The following is a 26925-nucleotide window of genomic DNA, read 5'->3' as shown; positions in this document are numbered from 1 at the left end:
TGATGAAACCGTTACCATGCAGAAGGGGACAGTCCCTCAAAATATATTTATAAGCTTATTATGAGCTTTTTGGGAACATAACAGTGAACAAAACAAAGAAATTTACTGCTCTTCAGGGGTAGGATAAGCAAATAATATTCTTTCAGATTAAGTGCTTTATAGAATATTAGCTGGTGATTATTTTAAATAGTGTAGTTAGGATAGCCTTCTCTAGAGAGATGAAAATTGAGAAGAGGTTTGGGTGATGAAAGCAAAGATATTAAGGAAAAATATTCCAGCCCACGTAATGTTACAGAGGTGGGAATAAGTCTGTTTGAGAGAAAGTCAGCTTAACTGGGAGCACCTGAAGACACAGAAAAACAAACATGGAACCACCCTAAAAACTTGGGGTAAGGTTGTTTTTAACTGTGAAAATGAGAGCTGGAAGGTGTGTAGCTTACACCCTAGCTTCTTTCAGCCACTACCATCTGAGAGGCCTGCCTCAACCGCCTTTTCAGAAATTCCCAAGTTATCAGATTTTCCCACCCTTTTTACAATCACCGCCCCTCCGCAAGCATTTCAGGCACCCCCGCTGAGAAACCCCTGCCGACTGCTCATTGAAACTGCAATACCCCCCTGCACTTTCCCACCCTTTTCTCCTTAGCATCTATGACCAATCAACTACTATCTAGAAATACATATTGCCCCACCCCCTAGTAGAATACAAAGATCCACGAGAAATGAGATATTTGGCTGTCTCTTCAACTTATCAAACAGTGCTTGCTAGACAGTTGCCGCTCAACAGACACACGTCGACTACAAGGGAGGGGGTTGTGCTGAGTGGGTCGGGGATCCGCGTCAGCTCAGCCCGGTATCGCAGTCCTCGGGCTCCGCAGGCGCCTTCCAGCCGTCAGATAGTGACGTCCTTCGGTTTCAAAATGGGAAGGCGAAGATTCCCACAATCCTCTGAACCCGAATTTCTCCCCGGCGTTCAAAATGGCGGAGGAGGGTGGGGCTTGTCACATGGTGGGCGTCACAGCCGCTTTCCATTTCCAAACGGCGACCCGCCTCGCCGCGTCATCCGCTCTTACCCTCCTCCTGCCGCCGAGCCTTTTCGAGGAATCGCCCGGGATTGGCTAACGGGCTGGGAGTGGGCCTGTGGGGCCGGGACCTGGCGTCATCACTTCCTGTTGTGGGCAGTCGTTTCCTGTCGCTGCTTGGTAACAATGGGGAAGATAATGGCTGCCTGAGCAACGTCTCCGAGCAGGCGCTGGGCTAGAGGCGGGTCTCAACCAGCGACTCATCGGAGGCGGGCTCGAGAGCGGCGGCAGGGGAGGCGCGCAGGAGCCTCGGCGGCGGCGGCCGAACCGACCAAGTCGGATCCCGACTCTAAGCCGAGTAAGTGAAACCTCGGGAATGCTCTGAGAAATGGATGGAGAGCGAGGGGAAGACAGCGGAGCCGCGTTCTCTCAAAATGGCCTGTGTGGCGCGTCGTGGCGGAGGCTCAGCGCCGCCTCCGGACCCCGGGCGCCGGTTGCCGCGGGGGGCTCCGTGGCGTCGTCGCTGCTGCCATTTTAGTTGGGTGTCCAGTATAGTGTACAGGCTCTGTCGGGGGAAGGAGGTGGGGAGTACTTCCTCTCGGCAGCGCAAGCCGCAGCCTGGGCCTTCCAGAGGCCTTAAGAATTTCTGGGAGACGATTTTCGAGTGTTGGCCTCAAGCGTGAGAGTCTTTGATTGTCTCAGGTGTTCCTCTCCTCGGTGCTCTAAAAGGCTTCTCTCACGCCCCCTCCCCCATGGTAGGATAGGATTTTGGGAAAGGGGGGGGTCGGAGTCAGACTGCTCTAAGTCAGATGCTGGGAACTTTTGGGCCTTTAGATTTCCCAGGGTTTGTAAAACCTCATTTTGAGCCCTTCGGCCGGGCACTATCAATTAGGCGCCCCCTGGGGCCCCGATGACATCTTCCCTATAGATTTGAGGTAAATGTGGTTAACTCCCTAGCCTGAATAACCCAGGCGTATCTTTGCCACAGCTATCACTGCAAGGATTTCCCCCATTCCACCCTCCCACCCCCAAGTAACACGGAGGGAAAAGCCGTTGCGTGTTTGTTGTTTTCCTTTGGGTAAGGGTGGGAATTGGGCCAAATGATTTTCAAGTTAATTTTCGTTCTGTCCGCCAACAGGCCAACCCCTCCCCCCTCAAAAAAAAAAGCCTAAGGGTCTTGGCTTCTGCGGGCGGTACCTGCCACGTACGCCATAGCTTTAGTAACTAGTATTAACCGGTTGGGCTTCTGCTTCCTGAATACTCAGTCCCTTTTTCCCTTATGCTGATTAATTTCAAGATGGAGGAGACAGCCACGTTCCTTCCCTAGACAGTTTCACCATACTTATTCCACAGGTTAGTCCGGGAATCTGAGGCCTAGCAGGCTTGTTATTTAGGTCAGTCTTTCCTTTTGGGGCAAGAGGAAGCCTTTATATCAGGTTGTCATCCACCATTTGCAAGGCCCCACAATAATTTTTTGCTGGAAATAAGAGCCCACATTTCCTGTATCAAAGTTAACCGCAGTGGTTTGAATGATTGAAGGGAGGAAGGAATAATAAACTTTCTACTAATCATTTATTTGACTGTTAATGACTAGAGACAGAACAACTATTCATATCAGCCCATCAGGTACATTACGTCCGTCCTGGATGACTTGAGAGCAGGGAGGCACAATTATAGCGTAATCAGTTTTCACGTTTTTTAAATGAAGTACCCAGGAGGACCAATTCAGACACTTTAGAAGTCCGATTTTAGGCCCTCTTATTGAAACAAGTGATTCAAACATTCCTTAACCTAAGATATTTCACCAGTATTTCACTTTCTGCCTTAAGCTAGTGTACCATCCCAAATAAGTCCTTCAGAGTAACTGTCAGAATCTGAAACTAAATACTGGCCTGGTAAGAAATGGCTTATTTTAAGGTTGTCCCTCAGCTTTTAAAGGAACCCTCTGACCTTTTCACTTCCCCCAAATAATAACCTAACACTAACACTGAATTTGATTGGGTGATGGTGAGTGCGTGTATGTCTGTGTAAAAGTGTAACTAAAATACATAGGATGTATATTTTTTAGTATGTTTATTTCAAAGAAAATGCCTATCTTATAAAAGAGGAAGAATAATGGATTCTTTTTTTTTCTAGAGCAGAGAGTGAAGAAACTAAAATCCAGTTTATTGTATTACAATACTATGTCATAACAGTCAGGTAATTTATTTTTTGTTGCGTCTCCTGATGATTTATGTGTAGAATGCATGTTTAAAAATAATTCTGTTTTGAAGACCCTTTAATTGAATGGAATTATTTAATATTTTAGCTGGTGTTGGGCATTCTTCATAATAAGAATTACATTTTTACTGGGAATTCAAATGATATGGTTTCTGAGTAGCTGGAACTCACTAGTGTTTTATTTTTGAATTTTCCTTTCTAATAATAATGTCTGAGGTTTACCAGTACTTTGTATAGAACAGAAACAAAAAGTAGAAATTCGCAGCCTTAAATCATTGTTGGAATGGGATAGTTTTAAATAAACAGCATTTAATTGTAAGTGAAAGATCAGTAAAATGTCTTACAAAATTATAATCTTAAATTATTTTCTGTGGTGGTCGATTTCTGCCCCCTACAATATCCAAAAAGTTGTAACTGACATACAATACTCTAATTGCTATTAACTCCCTTCACAGTAGCAGCAGCATCTTTAAGGTAATCACTTAATTTATAATTTAATTCCCTAGCTAGGATGCTTTTAAGAGCAAGGAGGTATAATTAATAATTATCCTGGACAACAGGTGCAAACTAGGATGTCCCAGGAAAACTAGGATGGGTATCCTAAATTCAAAATTAACTTACATTGAGCACTTCTATGCAGGGTCCTGTGCTTCATGATTTTGTAATCCTTCCAGCAAAGTGTCATGCGGATCTTAACAGTTTGGTAGAGGTAACTGAGACTCAGAGGAGAGGTTAAGTAATTTGTCCTCAATTAAATAACTAGTAAGTGGTAGAGTCCCCATTTTAATCCAGGTCTTTCTGAAGTCACTAAACTTTTAATACCTCTAAAGTTAATTGCTCTCTAATTAGATTGGAAATGCAAAGAGAATGAAAGGTTGTAATAAAAAATCAATGGGTTGTGTTGCATCAAAAACTAGTTAACACTTTAAGTAAATCTCCTTTATGAAGTGAGACTTCACTTTTGGTCTGTCACAGTTCTGTTTCAGCTAATAGCACATATACTAAAATTTGATCAGTTTATTTAAAAATCAGAAATAGCTTTTAAAAAGTGACTTAATAAAATATCTAAAAATGTTAGATCAGTTGGATATGTACTTTCAGGTTTGTGACCATGTATTGAGGCTTTAAATAATACAGTAGGTCAAATGGTATAATATGTATAATATTTGTTTCCATAACTCCAGTAGATTAGGAAATAGAACTGGTCACTCACAGCTCCCTTTCCCCTTGATTTGCCATGGACTGGATAACACACTAGAAAGCAAAATGTCCCCTGTCAGTGAGGTACTAGGATTTCAAGATATTTCCTAGGACTAGGACATGTTTTTCTTCTGTAAGTCTAGCCCTAATGTTTCTTGCATAATAAAAGAACATCCAGAACCCTTTGGTTTCAAAAAGTACCTAGTGTGCATAATCCCTTGAAGTTTTAATAACTAGTGCAAGAGAGCAACAATAATACACCTGTATTATTCAAAAAGAAAACATTTTTCCTCTGCCTTACTATGTATGTGACCATATAATCAAGCAGTTCAATTTTCCTTTTATCAATGTGCTATTTCTATACATGAAAAAAAATTGACAATTTTTAACATCTAGGAAATATATTAATGAACTTGCAGTTTTGCTCCCAAAATATATAGTTGATATTTTTGTTGTAGATTTTTCCCATGTTTTAATGCTCCATCTCAAGATAAATATTTCATTAGTTGTAATAGCACCCACAGATTAATTCATTAGTCACAGTAACACCCACATATGTTGAGACAAAACATTTATGAGAATGTATGTAAATTCTTGGACCTCTTGCAGTAAATTCATTGCTATTAAGCTAGGCTGTTATTACCAGATTTACATGATGATGACTATAATACTTTTTCTGTGATTTTTAATTTTTTGTAACGGAAATGAATCTTTTCCGTCATATACGCCACTTGAACTGTAGCAAAAAAGGAATTAACTGTTAACTACAATTTTTATTTTTTACTAACCAAAGTTGTAGTTAATATCAATTACATCTAAGATGGCTATATAATTTATCCAAACTGGAGCAGTCATTGGTATACATGTTATTTCCTTTTCTGATCAGGTGATTTTATGTTTCAAAACTGGCTTCACTTATTTTAAAAGTTACTTTTTAATGGAAAACTTGCACCCTTAAAATAGTACTTTAGTTACTGAAGAACACCAAAATTGCCAGCAGTCAGTGACTTTACATAGATAACTTTTTTTTTTTTTATAAACGCATTGAACCTTGGAGTTTTTGAGTCGTTTTTTTAACTCTTCAGAATGAGATGAGCTTGTCTTAATTGAGTTTGAATTCTCTGTCTGAAGTACTTGAATGAATTGAATGTCATCATCATGGCTTCCTATTTTTTAAACTAACTTGATCCTATGAATTGGTAGCATTCATCATGGTCTTCATTCTTTAATTTGTTGATGTTTTTAATACTCTCCATTTAATATGGTAGAGGGCTCTCATATAGTCAGAATTGCTTGTTGCAAGGCCAGTAGATCTGTAAGGTGATAGACATATGAGGGACATTTCTGAATCCTTTTTTTCCCTGCTGTCCTCTTAAAGCGGTTAAGATAGGAGACTGTACGCAAGGTTAAGCTAATTCACCAAGCAGCTGGTATTGTATAATCTCAAATTGCTGCAATAGTATCAGCGTTGGTGACAGCCTTAGTAGCTTCCTCTGATACAGGCCAATATTGGAACTAATCAACAAGTGATGGTGGTGTTGAGAGGTATTGTGCACTTGGTAAAAACCTATGAAACATCAGTTCCCAGATTTCTGAAAAAGTCATGATGTTTCTTTTTAAAAAGATAAGATAGTCAAAGGGGGGGGGGAGATGAAAGTACATGAGAAGTGATGGAGAAAAAAACAATTCTAAATTCTCAGCCTAGTTAGGTTTTTTTTTTTTTATATGATAATGTAACCTGGGCTATATCATTCATGGTTAAGGATTCCAAGAACTGGAAGGGACATTGTAGGTGGCTTAATCCAATACTGATGGAGGACTGAGGCACAAGAGGCTAAATGAATTGACCAAATCGGTATCGCTATTTAAAACTGAGACTAGAACCCAGTATTTTTTGTTTTATTCCTTTTCACAGCTGAATTCCACCTTGCTACTCACTGAATTTAAAAACCTATCTGATTGTTAGCAGCCTTTTATTTGGTACAAATGCTGTAAATTTTGAATTAAACATTCTATGTATGAAGAATTCCCAACACTTTAGCTACATATATACTGATACTTTATATCCTGACCCCGTGTTCAGCAGTTGTTTGTGACTTGACTTTTTTTTAAAAAACCATTAAATGTTTTGGTGATGGTATTGCTGAACTAACATTTTCTTTGTTGACAAGGATTGCATGTCATTAATTCTCATCTACCCTTTGAGATTCTTACTAAGCTGTATTATAGACAAACTGATGCTTGCCCTTTTCTTCAGTATAACACATTATTATGTTGATGCCTGGTAAATTTTTTTTAAAAACTAGCATGTTCTGCTTTAGCACTATTGAATTTGGAAACTGCATATATGCAAAAGGTGAAAATGCTCAAGATACTTAGTAGTTGGTTGATAATAAGTTGCCTCTCTCCCAACCCCCTTTTTGTAAAAGGTTATTCCAGACTTAACAGATGTGGGTTATTTTTTTAATTGATATTCACACAAGTATTTGAATTTCAGAATTCAGCTTTGCAAAGTCTGTTGTTAACTATATTTTGGTGCCTAAATTAGTCTCCTTAATTTGGGACTTATGCAGCAGTATATTAAATGAATATGTGTGGGTTTCTCCTCAGCATTAGGTCTCCATTTGTGCTGAAGAATATGTTTAAAGTGACTTTCTTGTTAATATCATAACAAAATTACATTTTTAAAGATTGGTGTAAATGGATTAGAAAAATTAAATGAAGTACTACTTTTAGCGGCGTTCAGAAATTTATATTAATATATGGCGGCGATGACTCTAGGAGAAATGGAGATCATTAGCAATGCTTTAAAATTCTCAAAGTGAATAAAATTGTTCCAACTTCCTTATAACTAAATACAAATTCCCTTATTACTGAATACATCTCAGGTTTGGTTTTCTTGCTGGCTTTTCCTCTCCAAAATTAAATTTACTTGACACAGTCATACATTCATTGACCAAATGAGTAGTTTTTTGAGATGACTGGACAGAATTTCTGATTTGGCTGCTTGCTTCCAGGAATAAGTTTGGATATACTGGCACACAGTACTCTGAAAGAAATAGGTTAATAGAATATGCTATTTACTCAAGAGGCAATCGTATTACAAAGTACTAAAAGTTGACTTATTTAAAAATAAGCCCTGCTTGGTTTGTGGCTGCTTATAAAGGGTGTTTTGTCATTTTTGGAAGTTTTCATACCAGGAGGAAACAGTATAAAAAAGCCCACAATGAGGTTGAATAGTTAAGACATGCCTATTGGGGTTGGAGGGATATATTTTAAAGTATAGTCTTGGGATATATTGGGAGGCAGTTATCAGTTTAGTGAAGTGTGATTAGATTTAGAATTAGGAGACCTGAATTTAATTACTGGCTCTCCACTTAGCACCATGACCTTTGGTAAATCACTTCCTCTCTGCTTCTGTTTCTTATCTTTAAAGTAGAGGTGGTGATTTCTATTTCGTAGGTTTATAATGAGGAATAAATGAAATATAGATAAAAGGGCTTTGTAAATATAAGTTGATAAATATTACTAGAACTAGGAAGAGATCTAAGTGGCATATTGGTAAATTGTTCTCTTAAAATTGTTAATTGGTAAGATTTTTTTTTTAAAGATTTATTTATTTGTGCATACAGAACTGGGGTACAGGCCAGAGACTCAGGGGTGGCGAAAGACTTCACCAGAGACAGAGTGGGGAGCAGAACAGGCAGATCGATGAAGTACACTGCTTAGGGGAGCAGCGTGCGGGTCAGGAGAGGTCTGCCACGCCATGTGGTCACCTCCGGGGCAGGCGGGAATTGAACTCATGCGGAAGTGGTTTCACCTTCTTAGTGCAGTGCTTTAACCCGCTGCGCCACGAGGGAGGGCCAATTGGTGAGATTTTATGGAAATACTTATTTTTTAAAATGGCTGATACTGAATTCTCAACCCAAAGTTTCTGACTTATGTACATAAATATTGTAACTACGAGATAATTATTTTGCTAGGAACCCATGAAAGTATGTGAATTCTTTTTTCCCGAGTACTAGTTAATCTGGAAATATATCACAATAGAATAAACTCTGGAGACCCATTTTGTTAACAATTTTTCACTGACATTTTCACACAAAAATGGAGACAGATCTGTATTTGATTGTTTGGACTATGATCTCTTGATAGCTTTGACATGTGTTGGTCTTTAAAATGTTCATTTTTCACTTAACCAAACAATAACACTACCGGGAACTAAATTTGTGGTTTTGATTTACTAAATGTTCTCAGTTTTTGCCACTTAGTGAAGGGACTGTTTAAAATGAGACTTTTAGAAGGCATTTGAAGGCCTTGCTTATATTTGAGATTTCCTTTTCTTTCAAAATGAATTCCTCTAAACCAACAGATATATCTGCAGGTGTTGCAGCTATAACATGCCCCCTTTAGTGTTCCTGTTGGGTAGACTTGTCTTGCCAAGTGCTGAAATCTCTTGACTCTCATTCCCAGTCCAAATGAAATAAAGGCAGAATAGAAGCTTAATACAAAAGTGGAGAAGCAAATCAGATTCTTTTCTCTCTAACCCCTAATGTGCTGCTGATTTAATTGAAACCTCTACCTTAGTAAAAACATTGTTTGTTGTGCCTAATTGACGTTTTGTCAGTTTGGTTGCAATTTTGAAATAAGTGTGCTCAGGGTTATCGTGTGGGGTAATTACTTTGTCTGCTGTGCGTATGGGAGGGTAGGGGAAGTGCACACAGCATGTTAACATGGAAGTAATAGTGATTTGGATTTATTCACATGTTGCTTTGTGTGTGTGTCATTGTTAAAAGTTTGAATTAAAAAGTAATACTAAAATAAAATCAATCTCTGTTAATAGAGTAAAGTAACCTCCAGGGCAATCAGGTAAGTGCTGTTGAGGATTCAGCAGTCTAAAATCAGTGTGGAGGGTCTCTAATAGAGGTACAAAGTTTTATCTCTAGTTTCCATGTAGGAAGTTATAAAAATTCTAAAAGATCAAGACTAAATCTTGAAGATTGGTGAACATAGGAAAGAATCATCTATTTCATGTCTCTCTGTAAAGTAGTCATCAGTTTTTAAAACATAAAGGAAATGTGTAAGTAGTGGGTTATTGGAGCATGGACTAGAAACCTGAAATAATCAGTTTCCATGTATGGAAGAGCGCTACCTTAGAAGCAAATACTTTAAAGTTGTGCTGTCCGTTATGGTAGGCACTAAATACATGTGGCTACTGCACATTTGTAATGTGGGTAGTACAAATGTGGAACTGGATTTTTAATTTTAATTAAATAAAAAACTGGAGCATGTATTTTTCTATTAAACACAACTTTGGTGGGACTATACTTCACTTTAAGAATTTAGCATCCAACTTGATGTACTATAAAACTTCACCAGTTTTTTATATTGGTAACATTTTGAAATATTTTGATTAGTTGGTTAAATGAGGTATATTAAAATTAATTCACCTTTTTTGCTTTTTAATGTGGCCTCTAGAAATCTTAAAGTCACATGGTTTGTACTATATTGGATAAGAGCCACTTCAGACAGGTTGTTAAGGGAAATGAACTTAATATTCACTTTGGATTTGGTTCCATCATTTCAGTGTCTACAATGTGCAAGATATTGTATTGGTGGCTTTGGGAAGGATTTTAAAAAGACTATAATTCTGGTTCTTTTCCTAAAGGAAACTGCTTGAAAAGAGAAGATATTTGCGCTTCAAAAATATAAAGGACTGTGTAAAACAGAAAGTGTCACTCTAGTGGCACAAATGTTGTATGAAGAAATGGATGGATATGTATGGGCTGAAAGTAATAACTACTTAGAAGGTAGTATTTCAGTGAACTCTGAAGGGTGAGCTCTACCCCCCTCCACCCCACCCCAAGAAGGGGCTGAGGGAACATCATTTGTATGAAGACAGTAAACCACAAGATGTGTTGGAGAGTAGGGGTGAAGCAACATATGTGCATCAGTTTTATCCAAAGTATTATAACAAACTTGTGTCACTAGAATATATAACTTAATATCCCTTAGGTCCAAGCTGTGGTCAGCCACTATGACAAGAGTTCAATCCCTATCCAGGGAGGTGACCCACCTGACACAGCAGGCCTCTCCTATCTCACCTGCTGCTCCCCTCAGCTTAATACTTCGTTGATCTGCCTGCTCTGCTCCCTACTCTGTCTCTGGTGAATACTCTCACGCAACATCCCACACCTCTGGCCTACACCCCAGTTCTTGTATGCATAAATACATAAATCTTTTTGAAATAGTAAAAAAATAATTGTTTGCTTCCATATTTCTCCAACTATTGACCCTAGTTTCACCCTGTGGTTCTGCTTTCATATTGTAACTAAATATCTAAAGATGTTAATCCTACCTGTCTTTTCTTCAGGCTAGACATCTCCAGGTAACTCAGCCATTTCTTTCATAGTATCTTTTCACCATCTTGAAATAGTTGCCTGTGCTTACTGATGTCCTTTTAGACATAAATAAAATGTTTCAGATATTCCAGGTATAGTGTGAATAGCAGGTTACATTGGTACTGTTACCTAATTTGAACACACTGATCTTTGAAAATAGCATGTGACTCTTTTAGGTTTCTTGGCAGTCAATTTTTTTAAGGATTTATTTATTTGTGCATACAGAACTGGGTACAGGTCAGAGGTGTAGGTGTAGGTGTAGAGACAGAGTGGGGAGCAGAACAGGCAGATTGACGAAGTACACTGCTGAGGGTAGCAGCGGGCGAGTCAGGAGACATCTGCTGCACCTTGTGGATCACCTCCAGAGCAGGCGGGGATTGAACTCATGCTGAAGTGGCTTTGGCTTCTTAGTGTTGTGCTTTGGCTTCTTAGTGTTGTGCCACCAGGGAGGGCCGGCAGTCAGTTTTTTAAAAAAATATTTATTGAGGTAACATTGGTTTCCGACACTGTGATTTATACCTGCTCAGCTGTCACCACACCACACCACACCCACCTCCAAAGCACCCATATCCATTTGTTATAAACTATGGGCCCGTACTACACTGTTCTCACCCCTCTTACCACCCTACTGTAGCCTCAATTCCAAGGTCATATTTCTAGGGTTTGTTTTATTTACTTTTATCTATTTCTTCATATTCCAGTATTAAGTAAGAATCATTTGATATTTGTCTTTCTCCCTTTTTTTCTCCTTTTTAAAGATATATTTATTTATACATACAAGAACTGTGGTGTAGGCCAGAGGTGCAAATGTGTATGGGGGGGGTGTGAGATGATTCATCAGAGACAGAGTGGGGAGCAGAACAGACTGATTGACTGAAATATACTGCTGAGGGGAGCAGCATGTGCGACAGGAGAGATCCACCATGTCATGTGGGTCACCTCCCTGGCTGGGGATAGAACTTGTGTTGCAGTAGCTGTGGATAGCTTCAGACTGCTGCATCTTGACCTTTTGCACCACCAGGGAGTCCCTCTTTATTTATTTTTTAAACATTTTTTAAAGATTGATTTATTCATACAGAACTAGGGTACAAGCCAGAGGTACAGGAGCGGTGAGAGGTTTCACCAGAGACAGTGGGAAGCAGAACAGGCAGATCGATGAAGTACACTGCATAGGGAAGCAGCGGGCCGGTCAGGGGAGGTCTGCCGCACCATGTGGGTCACCTCCAGGGCTGGGAATTGAGCTCGCACTGAAGCAGCTGTGGCTAGCTTGCAGCATAGCTTGCAGTGCTGCGTCCTAACCTGTTGCACCACCTGAGAGGATCCTCTTTATTTTTTTTTAACTACAGTTTTTAAGATTTATTTTATTTATTTATGCATACAAGAGCTAGGGTGTAAGCTAGAGTTGCGGGTTGTGAGAGGATTCACAGAGTGGGGAATACAACAGGCAGATCTAATGAAATATACTGCTAGGGGAGCAGTGGGCAAGACAGGAAAGGTCTATAATGGGCTGGTGGGTGGGTCATCATGGTGGTAGCACTAAGACTTTTAACCCCTAGGTCACCAGGGAGGCCCTGGTTGATCTATTTTTAGTATTTTGAGAAACCTCTGTACTATTTTCTATAGGGGCTGGACCAATCCACATTCCCACTAGCAGTGTAGTTCTTTTTCTCCACACTCTGGGCAACACTTGGTTGTTAGTCTTTTTAATGTGGGCCACTCTCACAAGTGTGAGGCATTATATCTCGTGGTTTTGATTTGTATTTTCCTGATAAGTGATGACAGGCTTTTGGACGTGTACCTGTTGACAATCTTAACAGACTTTTAAGATTGAATTTGTGTTAACTAAAAGCTTCATGTTTTCTTCATGTGAACTGCCCTGCCAAGAGTGGTCTTCTCACAGTCTGTACACTTTTGAGCTGTCTATCGATTTGGCTAACTTGTCTTTGACAGGTTCATCTAGATGGTTCCCTTTAAAATGTTAAAAGTACGGGGCTAAAGTTTGAGAGTGGTATTTAACAACCGAGTCTGGTAAACTATTGTCATTGAGTTCCTTTCTACTTAAACTGTTTCTGGCATCAGCAGCCTCAGCATTACTGGGAGGCTTGTTGAACATGCAGACTTTCAGGCCCTACCCCAAACTCAGAGTCAGAATCTGTATTTTAACAATATTTGCATGTAATTCAAAATACTGAAACTTGAGAAGCAGTGATCTAGCCCACATTTCTCCAAAAAAAAATGAGAACAAGAAACCTATTCAGCCTGTTAAGAAACCCAGAAGGTAGTTGGTAGTATAGCAACACTATCTGGCCAAACCCGGAGAAGCACTCTAGGTCATAGTAATGTGCAAGCCAAGGTTGGAAACTATCCCTGTGTAGAAACTTAAATGAGGTTAATTTTCAGTGAGCCCCAGTTATGGTGAATATACGTCTGTGTTGTGATCTAACCAATAGCTTGTCAAAGATTTTCTTCCTAGGTTTATTGTCAGATTTTGTTGTGCTTGGGTTTATAGACTTCACTCTCTTTGAAGATTCAGTCATTTTTATATCTAGTATTTTTTTTAAGGATTTATTTATTTATTCATACAGATCTGGGGTACAGGCCAGAGATGCGGAGGGTGAGAGGATTCACCAGAGACAGAGTGGGGAGCAGAACAGGCAGATGAGGAAGTACACTGCTGAGGGGAGCAGCGGGCGGTCAGGAGAGGTCTGCCGCGCCACGTGGTCACCTCCGGGGCAGGCGGGGATCGAACTCGTGCTGAAGTGGTTTCAGCTTCTCAGTGCTGTGCTTTAACCCGCTGCGCCACCAGGGAGGGCCCTATATCTAGTATTTTATCACTTCCCGGTTCTCTATAATTTCTCAAAGATTATCATGAGAAGTTTTTGAAATTTTGGCTCTTGATTCTCAGAGTTTGCTTTTACCATTATGTCTAGGTGGAATGTGTTTCAGCAAGTTGAATAAAGTAGAAACAGAATAGAAGCTGAGTACCTCTGCCTCCATCTGCTGCTCCTACACCAACCCTCACATGCGCGGTGTAAGACCCTTTGTTTCAGACTGTTTTTCAAAGCCATTTAAAGTTTTTCCTGGTTTTTTGAAAGTTTCTGTTTTTTAATGGGCTTCAACCTCCCTGATGCTATTCCTACGATTTTGTGCCATTCTTATAATAGTGAGATTTCTGTTTGGGTTTATGTTCTTATCAAACATTTTTGCCTTTGATTTCTATGTTTAGCATCTTTCAACTTTACAGAGTTGAACTTTTTTTGTAAATTATTTTCAAGCTTATTTATTGATCCTTCATAAGTGGAATTCATCCTAATTCATGTTACTAGTATTCGGAATATTAACTGCTAAAGAACACTAGCATATGCTACAGGCAGTTTTCTTTGGTTTGAGGAATTTATGAATGCTGTCTCTTTTTTCCTTGATTTTTTTTAAGCTTAGCTGCTTACTATAATTGATAGAATTATATTAGCTATGTGTTGAAATTTGGCTTTTGTCATTTTCATTTGGCTGGCCTAACTTTTACATGCATTTTTTAAGCTGTTGATTTTGAGTCTTCTCAAGGTTTCAGGTTATTATAAAAACAAATTTCAAACATGTCTAGCTTATTCTGATCAAAAGTAGGGAATCTTAGTTATGTGATTAGGAATTCCAAAAATACTAATCTACCTTCCCTTTCCTTGACATGCTCATTATTTCTTCACACAATGATAGGATAGTTCTAAAAATAATTATCTAAACAAAATAGTGGAGATCTGTAATGTGCCCATGTCTAGACTGAAAATTGATGAGGCTCAGCAGACAAGTAGGGAGCAGGGTTTCTTTGTTTAATATATAAAATAGGATTTGTTTTTATTCTTCTCTTTAGTATTGACTGAAGCTCCTGTGTTCTGTGTGGGATTAAATCTTAAAATCAATGTATACTACCTCTTCCACAAATCTTCATATGTTCATATGTTCTGGGGTTGGAAGAAAAAGAAGGAATGAAATTTTCATATATTAACAGCAAGGCTTGGCAGGCTTTTTCTGTAAAAGACCAGATAAAAAGAAGTTAATAAATGTTTATATTGCTTTGCTGATCAAAAAGCAAGGTAATTATATAGTTATTTATATAAAGAAGTCATATTTCTATGAAGTATTTCTCTTTTTTATTTTAAAAGATGTATTTATTTATAGATACAGAACTGGGGATACAGGCCAAAGGTGCAGGGGCAATGAGGGAATTCAGAGACAGAGCGGGGAGCAGAATAGGCAGGTCAATGATGTACACTGCTCAGGGGAGTAGCGGGCAAGGCAGGAGAGGTCTGCCACGCAATGTGGGTCACCCCCGGTGCGGGGATCGAACTTGCACTGAAGCCGCTGTGGCTAGCTTGCAGCGCTGCATCCTGACCTGTTGCGCCACCAGGGAGGGCCCTCCATGAAGTATTTCTTACTATAACTCAAAATGTAATGATACTCTGGAGCACAGTGTTTGATACTACAGGTCTATTAATGAGGAGAATGTCATTCTTGGTGGGTGGGGGTGTGTGTACCATTTGGCTTTACTAAGGTTCAGCATGTTCCTTATCAAAACCACTTGCAGTTGTTCATTTATTGTTGCTGACTTGAAATGAGATGTTGCATATTTCATCTTAGAGAATGTCTTTTCACCCATTATTGGTACTGTACAGTCAGTCCAATAATAAAGCATATTTTTCCCTGGGAAAGCATTCTGTTAAGAGTCTTGATGCTTACCTTTACATCATTACATTGCAGAGTTATTAACTTCTAATTGAGGTTAAGATGGAAGCTCCTCAATTGTAGTGGAATGGACTTTGAATGGATTCCATATAGGGAAATAACCTTTATACTTGCATTGAAGTCCAGAAATGCTGCTAGAACTGTAATTATTGTCAGATCACTGCCACAGTATACATTTTGCATGTAAGCACTGTTTTGCTGTGTGATTTTAGGTTGAATTCACTAATAAACATAGTCTGCAGGAAGAGAATTTCCCAAGTCATTTGTTGGTAATAGTAATCGAAGATAGTTGTTCTCATTCAGAAAAAGAACCTCAGTCTTGCCGTGAGTACAACAAATCACAACAAAACTTTACCAATGTTAAGCAATCAAAATGAGCAATTGGTAAAGCAAGTCAAGAAATTTAATTTCTATTTCTGACAAAAATACACAGAATTGATGGTTTAAGTCCACAGTAATGAAGTTTCACTATTGACATTACTGTTTGAGATGTTTTCTACAAACTACCTGCTGATGTATATAAGCGAATAGACATTAAACCCCTTGCATTTTCACAAGCTTTGTGAATTTTTCCAATGAAGTGGTTTTCTGCTCTACACTTTTTTTTTTTAACCAGCATTTCAGTTGTAATGCATCATAGCAGATTCCTCTTCAGGTTCTAGTGAATTAGTGTTTTCTCAACTTTTTGAAAAATTTATCACTTGTAGTTGTTCCATGCACACCATTCATAGAAGCTACTTCTGTAGTTAATTCAGAGTCCTGTAGTTACTTCAAAGTCTTCGAGTTCCTTGAATAACTCAAAATCATTTGCTGCCTTGCTTTTTACTTGATAATTGCTATATCCCAATACCCTCACTTTTGAGCAGTTAATCTCACCAAAGGCTTGTAATCCTTAAATAAGTTTATTTTCTCTGGACTTTTAGCTTCTGTAGTCAAGCAAAATTTAACATCAGTGAATGGCTTTCCTTGCTTAGTCAACAAATGAGTGACTGGGATACTTATTTTGGTTGAAGCTTCATTTTTTACTTTTGTGAAGATATATTTTGTGATTTGATTTCATTGAAAATTTACTGATATTTCAGACAAGCAGCCATAGACGATACAATAATGAATGTATATGACTGTTTCAGTAAAACTTGATAAAACTGAAATTTATATTTCATATAACTTTCACAGATCTACCATTTTAAGTCTAAAATACATAAGGAGTGAAAAAAGGATATGAGGGCTGAATCTGGCCCATGAGCCATAGTTTGCTGACCTCTGACTTTTTTATGTATAACAGTGCTTTTCACGAGTTTTTCTGTTATGAAATATTCATAAAATCTTAAAGGTCTTAAAATCTATGTCCTAATCACATTCCTGATTTTCACATAGTTAAAATTGTTATGTAGACTACCTACTGACTTATATTTTCAAGATTGATCTCCTTTCTCCTTTTAGATAATTTTCCACTTGTTCATCAAGATGGAAAGCTCAGATTCTAACGATAAAGGAAGTGGTGATCAATCTGCAGCACAGCGCAGAAGTCAGATGGACCGATTGGATCGGGAAGAAGCTTTCTATCAATTTGTAAATAACCTGAGTGAAGAAGATTATAGGCTTATGAGGGATAACAATTTACTAGGCACCCCAGGTATGCAATATATAGTTTAAGGATTTATATAGGCAAGTTGCTGTTTTGGTTTGTTTTTTTAATACTGAACCTTGCTTTAAAAATCTATTTCATTAGCCATTATGAAGTGCGATTTCAATACAAGTGACATTTACAGCTGTATTTCACTCCCTGGTTCTGTTTACCATATTTAGAATTATCTTGTATCAGATTTATAAGTTATAAATTATATCATGATTTTCCAGTGAACTGACTTGAAAAGAAAGGAATAAAACAATCTTTCATTGTTAGTTAAAGCTTTATTTAAGTAACCAGACATGAGTCCAAGTGCAGAATAGCTAAATGGGGACTTTAGTTCCTAGGACAGGCTTGTTTTGTCATTTCTGATTCCCAAGTAAGTCCCAGTCATAACCCTCCAGATCTAGCCTTGAGTAAAATTGTCAGTTATTCAGAACTTTGTGCTCGGTTATTCTCCTTTGTCAAGTCACATTCCATTTGATCCTAATTACAATTTACCACCTCTCTTTCTCCTTTCTATTTAGTTCTACTAACCTTTGGGTATTTGGTTAAATTTGAAGGGATAGGATTAGTGACTCCGATAGAGGGTGTGCATTTTGAACCAAGAATACCAAACTTGAGTTTGAATGCCTACGTGAGACATTCTGGCTTACCGTTTATTAGGTGTGATTCCTGGCACATCATTGTCAGTTCCATTGTTTAAGATGCGGGTAATAGTAGTATTTATGTTCCAGTGTTGCAGTTTTGAAAAGTGAGATACCACAAAAGCAAATAAACTTGTAGAAACATAATCTGTAACATGCTCCCAAAGAAGTGAATTTTATAGTTCCTCTTCATTCCATGGTTTTTATCACAGATGGTTAAGAGTCATTGGTTTTAATTTGTAATTTGGCAAATATTTTAAAACTTTTCAGGTGAAAGTACGGAGGAAGAGTTGCTGAGAAGACTACAGCAAATAAAAGAGGGCCCTCCACCACAAAACTCAGATGAAAATAGAGGTATATTTTGCTTGGGTACAGGGATGGGTAGAAGTTAATAAAGAACTTGATAATAGTAAATGTGAGGCAGAGATTACCCATAAATGGTGGTTTTGTGGCTAAGTAATTGCTTATAAAAAGAGAGTGACATTTTCTGAAAAATGTCAACATGTTATTTTTTTCTACTTCACCTTTGGGTTGTTTGTGTTAGTTGGGACACAGAAGAAAATCACCTGTTTAAATATATGATTTATAAATATGTTACTTCTTCACCAGCAGAAAAAAATGCTTCATTTTCTTACCAAGTGGTTTTCAGTGGGGTATAATTGTGCCCCCTAAAAGAGATTGGCAAAGTCTGGAGACATTTTTGGTTATCATGACTGGGGTTTGCTACTGGAACTAGTAGGTGGCAGCCAGAGATGATGCTGACCATTAAGAGGCTATTATGACAGTTTGGTTCTTGAATCTGCCATTATGTATAGGTTCAGACTATACATTGGTCTGGTCTCCAATTTTAGGTCAAGTTTAAATGTTGCTAATGTGGACAAGTATTCAGGTACTTTTAAGCCCATAGCCTTGTTTATATTTTTGCAATGGCTATAATAGTTTTGTATTTTAAATTATCCTGTGTTGGCAAAGATCCTTAGGTCAAATGCCTAGAAATAAACATTACAAGTTTATGAAAAATCTGACAGAAATGTAAACCAAGCTAAATACTGGCCCTGTATTTTAATTGGTGCTCACCTTGTCTGATTGCATTAGAATTTTGCCAGTGAACTAAAAAATAAAAATGTCTTTTAATAGTCCACAGTGGTTCTGTATATAAAGTACTGAAAATAGACTTCCTCCAGACTCCTTTTTGAAAAAATACCCTAAATTTGTCTATGATTAATTTGTTCTTTGAAAACGAAATGAAATTTTCTTGTTTATACTGTGCAGTTCTTTGCAGTATAATATACAAAAATCTGTAAATGTGAAATTTTTAAGAATCTTAAGTTCTCTTTAATACAAGTTTTAGAACACTATTACTGATTATCCTAATTTTAGTAGTTCCATTTTCTCCCTCTCCCCTTCTTTTTTTTTTAAACAGGTGGCGATTCCTCAGATGATGTATCTAATGGTGACTCTATAATAGACTGGCTTAACTCCGTCAGACAAAGTGGAAATACAACAAGAAGTGGGCAAAGAGGAAACCAATCCTGGAGAGCAGTAAGCCGGACTAATCCAAATAGTGGTGATTTCAGATTCAGCTTAGAGATCAATGTTAACCGTAATAATGGGAGCCAAAATCCAGAAAATGAAAATGAGCCATCTGCAAGACGTTCTAATGGAGAAAATATGGACAACAATAACCAGAGGCAAGTGGAAACTCTACGATCTGACTCAACATCTGCAAGGCCATCTAGGTCAGAACGAAATTCAACAGAAGCATTAACGGGAGAAGCCCCACCTACGAGAGGTCAGAGAAGGGCAAGAAGTAGGAGCCCAGACCATCGGAGAACCCGGGCAAGAGCTGAAAGAAGTAGGTCACCGCTTCATCCAATGAGTGAAATTCCACGACGATCTCATCACAGTATCTCATCTCAGACTTTTGAGCATCCTTTGGTCAATGAGACTGAGGGAAGTTCTAGAACCCGGCACCATGTGACATTGAGACAGCAAATAAGTGGACCTGACTTGCTAAGTAGAGGTCTTTTTGCAGCTTCTGGAACAAGAAATGCCTCTCAAGGAGCAGGTTCTTCAGACACAACTGGCAGTGGCGAATCTACAGGATCTGGACAGAGACCTCCAACCATAGTCCTTGATCTTCAAGTAAGAAGAGTTCGTCCTGGAGAATATCGGCAGAGAGATAGCATAGCTAGCAGAACTCGGTCAAGGTCTCAGACACCAAACAACACTGTCACTTATGAGAGTGAACGAGGAGGTTTTAGGCGTACATTTTCACGTTCTGAGCGGGCAGGTGTGAGAACCTATGTCAGTACCATCAGAATTCCCATCCGTAGAATTTTAAATACTGGTTTAAGTGAGACCACATCTGTTGCAATTCAGACCATGTTAAGGCAGATAATGACAGGTTTTGGTGAGTTGAGCTACTTTATGTACAGTGATAGTGATTCAGAACCTAGTGGCTCAGTCTCTAATCGAAATATGGAAAGGGCAGAATCACGGAATGGAAGAGGGGGTTCTGGTGGTAGTAGCAGTTCTGGTTCCAGTTCCAGTTCCAGTTCCAGTTCAAGCTCCAGTTCCAGTTCCAGTTCCAGTCCTAGTTCCAGTTCCAGTGGTGAAAGCTCAGAGACTAGCTCAGAGGTGTTTGAAGGCAGTAATGAAGGAAGCTCATCATCAGGCTCATCAGGTGCCAGGCGAGAGGGTCGACACAGGGCCCCAGTAACATTTGATGAAAGTGGCTCTTTGCCTTTCCTTAGTCTGGCTCAGTTTTTCCTCTTAAATGAGGATGATGATGATCAACCTAGAGGACTCACCAAAGAACAGATTGACAACCTGGCGATGAGAAGTTTTGGTGAAAATGATGCATTAAAAACCTGTAGTGTTTGCATTACAGAATATACAGAAGGCAACAAACTTCGTAAACTACCTTGTTCCCATGAGTACCATGTCCACTGCATCGATCGCTGGTTGTCTGAGAATTCGACTTGTCCTATTTGTCGCAGAGCAGTCTTAGCTTCTGGTAACAGAGAAAGCGTTGTGTAATTAAGGTCTGAACTCTCAGCTGTGTAGCTGGTATAGTGATGGGCAAACAGGAATCACTTGCTTATGTCCACTTTTTGAGTGGTGCTTAAATGTAAAGTAGCAACCTGAATCGAGTCACTGCTTTATGAATCATTGTCCTTCCTCCAGTTTCTGTTCCAGAATAAAAGGAAATATTTAAAAAAAAAAACCAATGTTTTAGGACATAAAAATCTGATTTCAGTATCAGTAATTGATGTTACTGATGATTTGCTACATACACTTGGCATTTTCTCCTTTGTTATCTTAAAAGATCTGCCTTATCAATGGCTCTAATCTGTTTCATGTTGATCTTTAAAGTTTCCCATGCCATAGAGAGGGCTGAAGGAAATTACCAGTTTAGAGTAAGTTACAGTAAATGTCTCATAAGTGATTGCTAAAAGCTATATACTATTCCCAGTTATTAGTTGGCACAAATTCAACTACATTATGGATATTATTTGTTCACCTTTCAGATGAGGTGATATTGGACATGTCAGTGTAAATAACACTAAGGTTAGGATCTTCTAAATGTATAACTGTCTCCTAAGCCCATCACTGTGGCACACTGTAGAGTGAGCTTATAGTTTAATTGAGATATTTATCTTGTGGAAATATTAAAAAAAAAAAGCTTATGCTTGTGTAAGTGAAAAAAATCACATTCATTTCTTTAAAAATGTAAAGCTATTTTGTAGAGGCTCAGTACTTTTCCAATGCACTGTTGTATTAATGCATTAAAAATTGTAAAGTACCATGCTTAGAAATGAAAAAAACTGCTTTTTGTGAGCCAGCGTAGTAAAAAACACACCAAACAAAGTACAAAGCTGCTTTTGTAAGTGTGTAGATGTCAAGAGCAGGACATATCTATAATATTTAATGTATGTGAACAGCTACTGTGACAGGCAAAGGAAAGGACAGAGTGCAGAATTGAACTACATTGAAGACCATTGGCAATTGTATATTTTAGCTTGGATTTAGGCAGGAAATGAAAGATGGGAGGAGTAAAGAAACTGCTCTAAAGAATTTAAACTTTTCATGAAGACAGTAATCATGCAGATGTGGACTGGTTTCATTCAGTGAGATCCTTCACATAGTATTCTACTTGAGCAGATGAAGTAGATCGGCAAATTTGGCAGAGCTTTGGTTTAAGAAAAAACAAACCACTACTGCCAGGCACAAGTTACATTGATGTTTTTTGTTTTTTTGTGTGTGTTTTTTTAAAACAAGTCTGCTCCTCAAAAAAAGGAAAAATAAGAAGGAGGAAAGGGACTATAAACCACTCTTAGCATAAGAATTGAGGTTGGTACAGATGTGTATTCTAACAGGAATGTCTCCGGTTTGCATTGTTTTTCAAGATTTGACACTTAAGGTACCAGTGCAACTTATTAATGTTTTAATTACTGTCTCTAACACAGACCTAACGACACACATTTAAAGACCAGTTGAAGAATTAAGGGGTGTTTATCCTATCCTTAATTGAAAAGAATCATGTTGGTTACTTGAAATTCAAATTTCAGTTGTGCTGCCCATGTTTGAAGATGAGACTGGTGACTCATGAGCTATGGGATATGCACTTTATGTTGTTTCCTTAGTAGTAAGATAGGTTTGTGAAGAACCCCAGTACTCTTGCTGAATTTGTCTTGATGCCAGTTTGGGGTTAGGATTAGTCTGATTATGGAGGACTGTGCTGGTTTTTCTGGGAAATGCTAATAGGCCCAAAGAGAAATTTTAACGCATCCTTGGCCTTGAACAAAGTGAGCTAACTACCCAGGCATAGTCAAATTCTTCACAAAATAATCAAGTCTGCTATAGGAATTATTTGGCTGCCTTAACTGTTAATCAGTTTAGCTGTAAAGATTATTTCAAAGCTCATTCTTTCATGTTTTCCTCTGGCTTTCAATCCTACCTAAGTATCAAGGAAATTTAATTTGTAAATACGGTAGTTGTTTACTAAAGATATGTACTGCTCTTGCAAGGAAGTAATGTCCAAACAAAGCTTCACTTTTTTTTAAATATAAGCAGATTTCACTGCTTATGGCGCTTATGTAATACATTTTATCTTTTTAAAAAATTGTCCATGTAAAAGTCAGGATTCCTTTATATTTGTGAGCCTCCTTGTCTCCTTTCCTAAGGGTATAATCTACTATTTTCAGATCTGCAAGATAGTCTTCATTGGCTAAAACCAAACCCATTTTTTTCTTCATACAAAATGTCCCATTATTACAGGGGTGTTCATTTAAAATAGTTTTCAAAACAACGGTAGCACATTCTAAACATAAAAGAAAGTTATTGACAGCAGGTACCTCCCTAACCCCCCCCATGGTGTATTACTCATTTGTGAAGTATTAAAGTAAAAGGTAACTCATGCAGAATGCTGGTTATGAATGTAGATATTGAAGCTATTCATAAACACTGGAAATAGATTTTTAAGTTTTTAGCCTCCAGTAGAATGCACATTGGACATGTGCATGTGAACACCTCTTCCAACAGCACTCGTTAATTTCCTTAGAATTAATACAGATATTTTAGTGGAATTTGCTACTTCTTATTTCACAAGGTCCATGTCTGATATATACTTAATAGTATTATGGACAATTGAAGACAAGGTCATTTTTAGGTGTCAGATGTACAGTGGAGAACAAAAAAGTCTTTTTTTTTTCCTACCAACATCCAAACACCTGTTTTCTCGAGGGAGCATTTTCTTGCAAAAGACTTTACATTTCATATTGTATCTTTGCACTTTTTCTTTATTACAGAAAGGTTCTGTCTTGAAGACCTAGTTTGAACTTCATGCAGTAATAGGAACAAAAACAAAGTTGGGAGATTACATTGTTCAAGGAATAGGGGAAAAGTAATAAAAACTGAGTTCCTTGACTATGTCAGATATTTTTAAAAATTTAACTTACTGGTCTGAAGCGTTTGAGGTGTTTTGTTAACTCCAAGCAGCTGACAGGTTGAGATTTATAGATACTAATATCAGAATTGAACAAGTTAAATTTAAAGTAGTGGGCTTTACCTGTAGCATCACTAGAAAATGAATCATGTTATTTTGGAATATTTGCTCAAAAGAAAACACACTGGTTGTATCAGTGCTATTACTGGTTAATAATGAAAGTGGGGATTGAAAAGTGTTCGCATTAGTGTTGAAGTGTAGGTACTAATTGTACAGCTAACAAAAAAATGTTTAGCATCAGGACTTTTTATGAATATATCTTAAAATCATGGTTGCTGGAATTCTCTCATTGTAAGATTAAGAAATTGGTTAGATATGTTACCTCTGATAAATTTTTCCCACTGGGGAAATGCGTCCTTTCTGTGCCAAGTATTCTCTCCTAGTGTCAGTGTCTTAAATTATATTTATCAAAGGTTATCATTTAATATGCTCTATACTTAGCCACCTGCTTCCCATGTGTTCACGACATGCGTTGGGTCAAGCATCAACCATGACTTAAAGTCAGTTCCCAAAATACTCAGGTGAAATGTCTCTTAAAAGGCCAATTTTTCATCTTGCCTAGAAAACACTGGCAACTTGTGGATGTTACTGATATTTTAAGGATGGAGGATATTCTTAACCTTCCCCCACCACCACCACACACACACTCGTTTTTTTCACCCTTGTCTTTTGTGAACAAATAATATTTGTAATCTGCCTTATTAGATTTTGTTTAAGTGTTACCTTATTTGGTTTCCTGTCAAATGTATTACCAATATTAAGTACATTGAAGCCACATTTGCCAGGGCACTTTTATTCTTTTCTTGTCTTATAAGACTATGCTGATTGCTACTTTTTAAAGTATTTCTGTATATTAATAATGCAGAAGGTTGAAAAGGCACATGTTAAATAAAGTGTCAGGCATATTCCCCCTGGAGTATAGTATAGTTCTTCAGTATGTTTAATACTCGATAACAGTGTTGTAATGCACTGAGTTAACTAGTAAATTGTGCACATTTGCAAAAAAAAAAAACATTTAAAAATGTAAATCAGTGGGGTTTACGGGGAGGAAGTTGAAGTGCAAAGTCTGAGAAACTAGTATTTCACTTGTTTTAAGTCAGGCTTAATAAGCAACTAAGAAACAGTATGAGCTTGGTTACCTGTCCTTTCAAAGTTTTAGCATTCTGAAATTAAGAGTTCTTAACTGGAATGCTTCTAAAATCTACTATTCCCAACAAGTGGGCAATTTAAATTACTCCATTTTGTATCTAAAATACAACATGGGACACAGCTTGTTGCTAAGGTGTGGGCCTCTCAAGGAATAACAGTTTGTATCAGTTTTATGAATGTTTCTGTATCATGTTTTAATTCAAGTTTGAATGAAATAGGTACACCTCCAGCATCAAAATTAGTGAGATACTTGCTTTTAATTAGAATTTGTTTACTAAAGACCTCTAAGCTGCTTTAGAGTCACTTGGATTGAATGGTGCGTATCTTGAAGACATGCAGTGAAAGTGCTCCCCATCATGCCACTGTGCCTAGTAATTTCAAGGTTCCTCTGTCATTTCTTCATCTTGCAGATTATTCCAGTACCAAGGTATGGTTAAACTAGTTGCCCAGCCTTAACTCTTTTTAGTGCCCCTTCGCTAACATCCTTTTAACTGATTTATACGTATTTAACTATCCAGTGTTTGGATTTTACCTCTTGATAGCCCCATTTTTCCCTGGTGCTGCTTTTAAAGATGTAGGGTCATGTGATCAGGTATCAAATTGAGTAGGTACGCAATTGGCCCGATTATGTATCTGTGCCTGTTTTATCTTCTCCCAGAAGAGCTGCTTTGGTATAGATGTTTACTTGGATTCATATAAAGAACTGGGCAGCAATCTTGGGAAGCTTTCTGAAACCTTTAAGAACCTGAAGGGATTTAGAGGGGGAACAGGAACAAAGGCTGCCTTTATGTCTTTGAACATGAAGCACATAAATGTATGTTCTGTAGAGAATAAAGTGATTGTTATACCAGGGCTTCCCGACCTCTGGGAGAAATTTTCAAAAAGTAAAAAGCAGAAAGGAGCACAAAGTGATGAGAATTCAATTGGCTTGATTTATCTGATTTCTCATTTTCTTTCAATTTAAACCTGACCATAACACCCTTCTCCAATATACATACAACAGACTCCTGGTTGGGAAGCCCTGTATTAAGTTTTGAGAATGTACCCAGTTAACTTTTTTTTTTTTTGTACAGTGCTTTACACCTGCTAAAAATTAACTTGTTTAATGCAAAACAAGACCTTGAAAGGTCAAGTCATATTAAAGCTGGTTTGATTATTAATAGTTATCTTTAGGAAGAAGCTTTTTCCCTATGTAAGATGTCATACTGCAGACTTAAAATATAGACTATCAATAAAATGCATGAAGTGATCATTTGTGCTTGATCATCTCTCCTTGGGTTTTTCTTTAAAGGGGGAATCTGATAAAGGTTCTGTTGCTTCAAGCTGGTACTGAGTAGATGATTTTTATATTAAATGGAATCGCAGTGAAACCTTGGTTTTGATACCTTTCGTTGTCTATGAGGATGGGCAGGTACTGGTTTACGGGAGATAACTTATATGTTTGTACAGTTTAATGGCTTAATCTTCAAGTGGTAAAATAAAAGATTAAAAGTATATACCAATGTAAAGATCCTGGGAAAACTTATGTCAACATTTTAAGTAGATGCATCTTCACTGTTTTCTTATATTTTCACCATCGCACTGACTTCTTTGACCTGTATAAATATGAAAATTTGTCTAGGTGTGCCTATGTGATCATGCAGCTTGTCTTCCATCCCTCCTTCCAACCTTTATGCATATTTCCTAAACCACTAAGATGTCCTTATTTCTACGTAGGTCATAACATTCTGATATTTACATGAGATTTCCTCTTGGTATTCCTTTAGCCAGTGTTGAGATTTATCACAGTTTTGTTTTCTCCGGTACCTACAAACCCTTTTTGTTGGCATAGGAACTCGGTTCCTTAAGATAATCTTGGTGTAGTAACCCCTTCATGACCTTCCGAGGGTTTTGTTTTTAGTGTTATTAATGG

At 37.9% G+C, this 26925-nt stretch overlaps 1 protein-coding gene across 2 annotated transcripts; it reads left to right on the top strand.

The window, feature by feature from the left end:
• The first annotated feature begins 1236 nt into the window (after window positions 1–1236).
• RLIM (ring finger protein, LIM domain interacting) lies at window positions 1237–26263 on the top strand. 2 transcript variants are annotated; one of them, XM_012727204.1, is made up of 5 exons: window positions 1237–1377; window positions 3156–3218; window positions 17021–17213; window positions 18125–18208; window positions 19278–26263. In XM_012727204.1, the coding sequence occupies exons 3-5, from the start codon at window positions 17045–17047 to the stop codon at window positions 20894–20896; spliced, it is 1872 nt and encodes a 623-aa protein (XP_012582658.1). In that variant the 5' UTR covers window positions 1237–1377; window positions 3156–3218; window positions 17021–17044; the 3' UTR covers window positions 20897–26263. The 2 variants fall into 2 exon arrangements, with proteins under 2 accessions (XP_012582658.1, XP_004685647.2); XM_004685590.2 differs by lacking the exons at window positions 1237–1377; window positions 3156–3218 and adding an exon at window positions 13795–13871.
• The last annotated feature ends 662 nt before the right edge of the window (window positions 26264–26925 follow it).

This window comes from Condylura cristata, unplaced genomic scaffold (genome assembly GCF_000260355.1).
Source record: "Condylura cristata isolate star-nosed mole 26May11 unplaced genomic scaffold, ConCri1.0 scaffold00019, whole genome shotgun sequence".
NCBI lineage: Eukaryota > Metazoa > Chordata > Mammalia > Eulipotyphla > Talpidae > Condylura > Condylura cristata.
The sequence above is the reverse complement of the archived record's forward strand: the minus strand, read 5'-3'. Positions and strand labels throughout refer to the sequence as shown.

Coding starts and splice junctions, on each gene's coding strand:
- RLIM (XM_004685590.2), top strand. Junction 17,214..18,124: donor CAATTTACTAGGCACCCCAG/GTATGCAATATA, acceptor AAAACTTTTCAG/GTGAAAGTACGGAGGAAGAG. Junction 18,209..19,277: donor AAACTCAGATGAAAATAGAG/GTATATTTTGCT, acceptor TTTTTTAAACAG/GTGGCGATTCCTCAGATGAT.